This window comes from Nipponia nippon, unplaced genomic scaffold (assembly GCF_047370975.1).
Source record: "Nipponia nippon isolate SJK-2023a ecotype South Korea unplaced genomic scaffold, ASM4737097v1 scaffold_11, whole genome shotgun sequence".
Taxonomy (NCBI): Eukaryota; Metazoa; Chordata; class Aves; order Pelecaniformes; family Threskiornithidae; genus Nipponia; species Nipponia nippon.
Genome location: NW_028262302.1, coordinates 26718889 through 26728110, shown reverse-complemented (window position 1 = coordinate 26728110; position 9222 = coordinate 26718889). Strand labels below are relative to the sequence as shown.

Genomic DNA, 9222 nt, shown 5'->3' with positions numbered 1-9222 from the left:
CTGCATTTCCAGGGACGCTGAGCACTGTGCCGATAGAGATCAGAATGGGGTATGTAAGCACGACACCAACGTTAACCAGAATATTGAAAGCTAAGGAAAACCAGAGAAAATAATACATGATTATGGGGAAAAACACTGAAGTGAGACCTTTCTCCTCCACCTTGACCCTACAAGTATGATATATGCTCAGTATGCACACCACAGTGATGTAGTTGTCACAAAGTGATTGATTTTTGTTTTCTTATATGTGAGTGTGAAATGAGGGGAAGTTCTGCATGAGGAAAGAGGGAGGGCTGTATGTCCTTTCACTACTGTAATACCAAGGTTATTACACTTGTATTTCACAGCTTTGTCCAAGCTTTAATCAGATACCTAGTTTTGCTGCCATAAGCCATCATTTCTCCTCCTACCAGAAGGACGGTGATCCCAGTTTCCCCTCTTGGCTGAGGCTGTGATGGCCTTGTCTTAGCAGGACATTGCATTGATGAAAGGCCCCACACCCCTCTAGCCACACCACACACCAAAGGTGACAGCAGCAGGAACTCATACTCTAAAGGACACTAAATACAATTAGCCGATGAAGTTAACTGCGAACTAAGCAGATTGGAGTGAGACCATGATCTTGCTGCCATGTTGAAGGCAAACGGGAAGCTGAGAGAAGTACAAATGTTCAACACCTTTAATTTACGGGCTGGATTTTTTTTTTTACGTGACAGCATTCCCAGCCAGCTCCAATTTCCTTGAGAGACCAAAAGCAAACTGCAAAAACTTCCCTTTTGTACCAGTCCTTAGGGCGCTCTTCCAGCTCCCGCAGCCAGGGGCTGGTGCTGTGTGCTGTGGCAGGACCCCAGGTCCCCCCCCATCACCCACCACCCAGTCCTGCTGGTGAGGCTCCTATGTAAAAGGAGCGAGTTTGTCTGCTCTGCAAGGTCGTTCCCTCCTGGCTGGGATTACACACTTGGCTAGATCTCTGGGTGGTCAGTTATCCCTGCTTTTTGTCCCTTAGGTGCCCACAGAGCAGCTGCAGTTCAGGTTAGAGCAGTTTCAAGGTGCTCACAGCACCTCAGCTGTCAGCCTGACCATGGATCAGGACAGCTGTGTGGATTTGCTATGTACCAGGCAATGACATCCTCTTTGTTTCCATTTAATATACTTGTAGTGGAGACAAAAACCTCTTCAATTATGAAATAATAGAGACTTGGCTAAAGGAAAGGATGTTGTTATATCTGGAAATAATTAAAATGCCCCTGGGCTGAATCCAACAGCTGTTATGCCTGGCTAGAGGATAGCGATCGTGGCTCTGAGAGAGGGAGCGTTGTGGAAGAGCAGAGGGGAGGTGAAGACCCCAGGAGAAGAAACAGCACCAGCTTTTGCAGGCTAACGCAAAGCTGTGCAAGCTCTGCCCGGAGCCCTGCAGCACCCACAGAAATTTGCCCCAGCGCTGTGGGTCCCCGTGTCAGGGCGCACACACCTCACAGAGCGTGCCAAGAACTACTGCGTACATGCAGCTCTTTGAAACTGGATTTATAGCAATCAAGCTCTGCCAGAGATGGGGAAATACCAATGAAACTACGGTAGGAATGCAAAGAAGTGAAGTGGACATTTAGTATCTTGTTTATTCTCTGCTGCTAATATTAGTGTTAAGGCTTCCTATGAAAAATATGAATAATTTCTCAAGGAGTACCAGTTGGCACTGGGATCAGATTTCATCTGTGAGGGATCTCTGATGCTTAAGGGGGGGAATTGTTTGTGCCTGAAGCTAATTTTGCACTTGGGGGGGAGGTGAAGAGCAGAAAAATGAGACAATTTTTTTAACACATACCTAACCAGAGGCCAGCTACTCCACAGAGGTAACCCCACGGCACAGCAGAGAAGGGGGACCAGTACTCCACTTTCGTAAAATACAGTATGATTGGGGTAACGGAGATGAAAATTAAATTGAAGAAGCCCAGAGTAGAAACAAAATGAGCTGCTTCCCCGAAGTTCGCACTTCCAAGAAACATTTTGAACAAAACCTGCAAAGGAGAGAAGAGGGTTTTAGACTTCATGCCTGTCATGGAAACCAAAGTCTTCCTGCACAGAGTCCTCTGCTCCCTTGGGGAGCGTGGGGCACGGGGACAGCCCTGACCAGGACAGCGTGCCACAACCTGGCCCTTTCCTGCAGAAGAGTTTTGTAAGGGCAGCTTTGGTCCAATTTCTGCCCTTTCCTGCGTTTTAGCTCGGAGGGGGATACCATGTTATTACAGCAGGGATAGTTGAGTCTATACAACAAAGCTTAATGCAAAATGCCACGAGGAGCAAGTGTAACTAAGAACCCAAGGACAACACCATTCATGCAACAAAAAATTACAGGATTGGGCTCTGCTTGGCACTGTTAGGATGTGTGAGCGGACTCCAGTGACTTCCACAGCATGAACCTGCTGTGAGAGGAAAGCCTAGCCTGGAGGGACTTGCTTCAGATTCACAGGCAGCACAAGCCTCATGGAGGATTTGTCCTACACGAGCCTAAATTCACGCACTTGAGTGACTTGTGAATGGTCACAACAAATTTATCAGTGAAACAACCAAACTCTAAAGCTGGGAGGCAACTTGTCATTCCACTACAACTTCTCTTTCTCTTTCTTTACACACACTTCACCCTCCCTGAGCTGACAATAAATACAGCCACCTTTACCCCAACCTATTTCTAACTCGGACACATCCCTGCTCTCTTCATCCCTCATCTTCAAGAGCAGCCACTACTTTCAAGCAGGGGCCGAAGCCCTGCGTGTCTCTAATGCGTCGCCTGCAGCAGGCACACGCAGGGGCTCCAAGCCCAGCACGAGCACAGAATACACAAGAGAGCTGCAGTGCAGAGCAGGGATGAGCCGTTCGTCCCTGCTCAGGGACAGCAGCGCTACCTGCATTCAGGCTCTCCTCCCTGCTGCGTACGGCAAGCCCCTTCGAAATAGTGCCGATAAACTGCGGTGGCAAGGAATGATTAAAACATGATCCTCAACTCCCCGCAGCATAGTAATGGAGATTTCATTAAAGGCTCATAAAGCAAAGTCATTCTGAATATTTGGCAGCTAACGACTAATTACCCTCATAGTAGATTTCCTGACATCGTGACATCGCGTGGTCACAATATGAATGATGCAGGAGGGATGAATAAAATAACACAGTTATTTTACAGTGATTCGCCTTGTACTCGTGCCTTTTTAACATCCAGTGTCAAAGAATATAAGAATACTAATAAATAGCTGTGACCTACCTTATACAATGCAGATGTAGAGGCTGATCCAACAGCATATGCTACCCCGATAATTGAATCACCCTGGAAACCATCTGCATATGCCATCATTACGATTCCTGTGATTGCCATTATTGCTGCAACTATCTGCACAGACAAAGCAAAGCAATGTAAAGCTCAGTGCAATTCCATTACACGGAAAGAGATTATCACGGCGTGGGGTTTTAATGAGTGTCACTAGCTACTTTGTCTGACTTGAAGCTTTCTTGATTTTCCTTAAATAGGGAAAATTATGTACAGTTGGGAGAGATGTAAAACATAATGAAAGTGTATGCACTGATAGTGATACAGATCTATAGCACTGCAAATTCTCCGGGGACCTACTAACAGAACACCCATCATTAAGTATTTTATAAGCTAAACATCCACTTTGGAGATATGACTCCAAGATCAAGAAATTTTAAGACATTATGCTCTACTATACAATAAGATAAATATTTAGGAACGCCACCAATCTGACTTGAAATGCAAACATTTAGATGGCCAATCTTGCTGGACATCAGTCCAGCAGAATGACCCCCTGTATTGTGGAATTCCAGTGTAGCACTGGGAGCTCCTCCAGGCTGCTCCAGCCATGCACGGCATTTCCTAACAGCTTTTTTTCACAGACCAAATTTCTTTATGAAGCCTTTACCTTTGTGCTTAGGTTTTGGCCTCATCTGAAAATCCCAGACAGAGCTTCTAAGGAGCTTCAAAGAAAAAGAACAGAAATAATTAACTACACCGTATCTGAAATCCTGGGTCTTGACTCCAAGGACCTTAAGGAAGTGGTGGGGATCCCAACATGTTTTCTTCTTTGAAAAACTCCCCCCCTCTACCTAATTGCCCTCAGCAGGTAAATACGGAGTCTGAATTTCAAAGACACTGAATACCTAGCTTCCAGGGACTGCAGAGGAAAATGTGTTTCCTCAGACCTGTGGAAAATCACAGCCCTGTTTCTGAAAGATGTGGGTTTTTTATAGAGATTTTTTTAAAAATTAGTATTACATTAAACATTTTATCATTATAAAAAGGCTGTTCATGTACTAGAGCTGGGCGTAGAGCAGACGATACACAAATGCAGATACCCAAAGCTGGCTGTTGACAGAATCAGCAGCAACATTTAAGGTTCAGACCCTGTTTCTACTCCCAGATATCCATTAAATCACACAGCTCCCCAGTGGATAGGCAAGGCAGGCTCTCCCCATTCCCACAAAGGAAAAAACTAATGTGGTTGACCTCGACAGCGTTAACCTCTACAAACACTGGCACACCGACTGGCTCCTGAACCCAACTGCTGAGCCAGGCAGGGCTTTTTACCTTCCTGCTCCTGCAGCCCTGGGACAACTCCTGAGCCAACACCAACATGAGAGGGACACTTTCTTCCTGGAAAACCTCATTAAACTTCATTTGAGAAATATTTACTACTAGACAAACCTAACCTTCACATGCTTCACGCCACAGACTTTAAAGGCATCTTAATCAAATCATGTGCCCTTTTGCAGAGAAGCCTGACTTTCAGATCTCACACAGTTTTACCAAGAGTCCCAGAAAACCCACTGATACTCACACCAAGCAAATGTGAGTCAGACTGAGGCAATAAGCACAAAAATCCCACAGAACAATTTCAACAGAGCCAGTCAGTAGAGCAAAACCACATTTCAAAGGACACATGGGGAGCCAAGAATCAATTCCCAGGGTGGAGTCAATCTCTGAGACTACAGGTGAAAATGTTAGTGCTCCTAAATCCCATAGGTATCTAGGCTGACATCTTCACTGGGGGACTCGTCTCCTGGGTGCAGCTTTAAGTACTTCCCTCTCACTATTAGCCCTATTTTACCAGTAAGTGAGGCACACAGGTAACCCCCTCGCATTGCAGTCACAGTGTCGAAGGCAGAGTCACAAACAGCAGTGTGTGTCTATATCCCACCTTACTTCTGTTTAAAACATCCAAGTGCCAAGATACAGTTCAACAAAGCTGCCTAGCTGTCACCTAAACCTGAAGATACCATTGATATACCTCCAAATTCACGAAGAAATGGCATGCAGGTCCCCCAACTTAATGACAAGGGCTGGAGTCACATACGTACTCAGTCTCTCAGGTGTAATGCAATGGTTTGATGAGATCTGGAAGGGCTTTAGCAAGAGGGGACCAGATGGCTTCCCTCCCCTCCTTCCCAGAATAACACACCCCAGCAGTCAGTTCATCCTGGGAGGAGGGCTTGAGTCCCTTCAGCCAGAGGAGGGACATGGATCCAAGACTGCCATCTCTGGACTTAGGGCTCTCACCAGTGAGCTGCTGAGGAGGACAGGGGAGCACGTTGCATTTTCCAGTGCCTAAATGGGAATCTGGCCTTCGCTCCTTAAGTGAGCTGGGGTGCTGGAAGACATCACCCTCTGCTGTTCACCCTGCTGAGAAGTCAGGGCACATCTGGCACAGGACACACACACCATCACCCAAGATGCAGCAATGCTTATTTTGATCCCTGAGCTTACATCTACCCAAGGACCTGTGAGCAAACCAAAGTTAAATTCTCTTAGAAGAATGAGTTACAGTCCCGTTCAGCAGGAACGGTCCCTACAGAGCTTCTCCTACCTTTGGTTTAGTGAGTAGTTCGTTAGTAATTTAGCTGTGTAATACTGCTGTTCTCCTTACAGCTTATCCTAGGATACAAATACCACAGAAATCCAGCCTTGAAGCAATGCAGAATTACACTCAGGACCTCTCAGACATCAGCATGGCCCCTCCTATCAGTTTCCAGAAGCCCCCCCTTGCCCTGCCGCACTGCCTGGCTCGTTTCAGCTCATACATCTTGCCTTGCCCATAAATTCAGATGTAGCATTTCAGCTGTCAGCTGGAATATTTCAGCTGTAATATTTCAAGCAATGTCTCCCACAAGGCAAAACAGAAAAGTCCACTGTAGTCACCCCCTTCTTCCAAGGGAAAGGATCAAGATTTAACTCTTAGTGCACTCACTGCTCAGACCCAGCAAGTGAGTCCTTTCCTTGTATTAGTGGAAATGATTAGACCCATCATCCCCAATAGGAGATTCTTCCTATCGGGAAAAACATCTTCCCAGTTTGACTACACCAAATTCAGACAGCCAGTTTCCTAATTTAATCAAATATTTAGAAAGCCAGACACTTTTTTCCTGAAACGACTGAAATGATGGACACATATGGAGCATCATCTCAGGAGACATTAGATAAATAAGACCTGACACTGGAAAATAGTGAGAACATTATTTAAGTTCCATGTTCAAAGCTCTTCCTGCAAATTATACACCACTGCATTAGCACAGTTGACCTCGGCCTAGCAATTGTTGTGTGTTTGCTTTAGAAAGCTGAGAGCACATCCTGCAGCCTTCTGTAACCTGACAAGAAGCAGCAAGGGCACAGCGAAGCAAAGCTGGTTGTTGTAGCTGACAGCTCGTTAAACAAGGCTTTTAATTAATGGAAGAGTGTAGTAACTTTCTTTTGGAGCCTCCTAGGTAAGGAATGAAATTAGCCTGCTTCTTTTTAGCTTTTTTTCCTCCCCTTTTTTCCCCTGGATGAGATCAAGGCCAACCAACATTTTACTCAGAGGCACTTTTTTTCCATGTGGAACACAGCAGTAAATAAGGTGCTGTAGTAAAGAAGCCTGCCTCCAGACTACAGCCAAGCTTTTGGGGGGAAAAATGTCCCCAAACCACCCCATACCTACCTAATGAGCATCAATTCAACTTCACAGACGAAACGCAACCAAGGGCTCAAACATGCAACCATTTAAGCACGTGGCTAAATCTAAGCAACACAAGCCAACAGAACTACTCAAATACATGAAGTCTCCTAAATATTTGAGCTTGCTCTGAGCCAGAGCTGTCTGGACTTCCAGAAGTCCCAGTGTAACATGGATACATTATTAATTTGTGAGATGTTCAGAAATGTCCAAGCAAAGAAGAGTACGGTGCAGGCAGGGATTGTGCTGTGTTTCCTTGTGCAGGGCAGCAGGTACGCAAGGTACCTAAGGTCTACCTGTACCACGTTTATAGGTAAATAGCTATATAGTCATTGCTGTATATGTCCTTCTTGTACTAATACTCTTTCTCCAGCTGGTGTTTTTCTCTCTTGGGTTGGGTGCAAGCTCCTTCCCATGCTACAGGATCACCGCTGAAGGCACATGGCTCTCACTGCACAGTGCACACTCCGGGTAGCTCAAACGCAGCCAGGGCAGCCGGACCTCTGCACGGAGCCTCCGGCACCACTTCCACAGCTAGTCAACGCTTCCACAGGCAAGATATGCCGTACCATAAGGTGGCCATCAAGACAGGTTTGTCTTTAGACAGTCCACCTGAAAATCCAGCCTCCCAGCCTGGCCGGCAGCTGCTTTCCCAGGTGTGCGGGAGCGGTGTGCCGTCAGGCAGCTGGGGGATCGGAGAGCCGTCAGGCAGCTGGCTGCTTGGAGGCAGTTTGGAGACTGCCTGCAGCAACACCAGACGGGCAGGGAGCTGGTGATGCTGGAAATCTGCTGCAGAGCCGCTGAGCCTTGACGCCTGCTGGTTCTCAAGCCCAGGCGGATGAAAGCTGTCTCGGGTACACAGGCGCCGGCTGCATCCCCACCTCCGATGCGCTGCAGACGTGCCCGATGGCTCCAAAGCTCTGAAAGAGCTGCTAGGAGCTGAGCTCCTTTGGAAAACTGGCCGTGCTCCTGGGTGCTGAGTGCTTTTGCGAAAACACTGGCTCAGATTATATGATTAAGTCCTTATTTCTTTTCATCCATACTGTCCAAATAACCTAATTACACTTGCTCTCTGAGAGGCTGGGAGGTGAAAGCTGTAGAGGCTTTCAAAGCACAAATGGCTGGGTCAGCGCTACTTTGTCGTATTTTAGTTCTCAGATGCTCTCCTGTGTGGTTATTAACATCATTAAGTGTTACTCTGGCAGGAGGGCTGCTGGAAAATGCTGCTAATTACCTTTCCAGCACTGTGCATCCAGAATCTGCCAGTTAGCAGCAAAACCAGTTTCTTTTATGTGCAGGATTTGCTGTTCACTTCTTCTGCCAGGTTTTTCTTGTGCAAACCTCACGGTGTTTACAGCGTTAATTCTAACACATATTTATAGCAATGGTTTTTTTTAGTCAGTGAAAAATAACTAATGACTGAAAATAGCTTTAGTATTTTTCATCTAGGTTTCTTTAAGAGAGTAGGCTAGGAAAACACAAGAGCTATGCTTCCTCTTCTAGAAAGAGGTTGCTTTGAGACAAACATTAGCTTAAAGAGTACAGAATTTCCCATTTTTTCAGCTGGAACCTGGGATGATCAAGGGGCAGAGGAGGGAACTACAGCCTCCAAAGTTACTGTTCCTGTTAATTTCTGTAGAGAAGAACTGAAGATTTCAAACCCTGCTTATTCTTTGAGTTAGTCATCAGGAGGCCGAGGGCAGGTCACATTCACCTGATGCTTCTGTATTTTAAGTTGTATAGGAAATAGATATACAGATGTCTGGCTTTAGCACTGCAAGATGAAACATCCGTGTCCTCACCTTCAAGGGCACTATGGCTGAGGTCTGTAAAACACCAGTTCACCTTCTCCTCAACTTTGCTTGGTCTGGACAGAGCCTCCACTGAGCCGGTCCAACAAAACCCTCCTGGCAGATCCCTACCCAAGAGGTCACTTGTGTGATGGCACACGTCTTGAGGTGCTTAAGCCCCATGCCATTACTAACTGCCCAGCCAGCCCTGTCTCACCAGGAAATTAGGGGAAAAGTTTCACTTTAAACAATTTCCCCTTCCATTCCCAAACCACAAGCAGAGAGCTCTGTTCAGTGTGCTGCTGGCTGCTCCAAGAGCTAGATCATATGCCTGTGAAACAGGATGCCTTTCCCTTTCATTCCTAAACCCTTCTATCACACTATTAATCAAAAAAAGCTGCTGTGCTCATTTTTTAAAAAAAGAAACTCACTTGATGAGTGTC

General features: G+C 46.2%; 1 protein-coding gene across 6 annotated transcripts in view; it reads right to left on the bottom strand.

Annotated features, from left to right (window-relative positions):
* The window catches only part of SLC35F4 (solute carrier family 35 member F4), a 129504-nt gene that overhangs the window by 1432 nt on the left and 118850 nt on the right, over positions 1–9222 (bottom strand). For 5 of the 6 annotated variants that reach the window (XM_087748046.1, XM_087748048.1, XM_087748049.1 and 2 more), the window contains 3 exons: positions 3254–3379; positions 1823–2015; positions 1–90 (listed from right to left, as the gene is read on the bottom strand). In XM_087748046.1, coding sequence (XP_087604172.1) covers positions 1–90; positions 1823–2015; positions 3254–3379 — 409 coding nt within the window. Of the gene's footprint in view, positions 91–1822; positions 2016–3253; positions 3380–3926; positions 3982–9222 lie in introns of all 6 variants that reach the window. The other variant, XM_087748051.1, reaches the window with a different exon arrangement.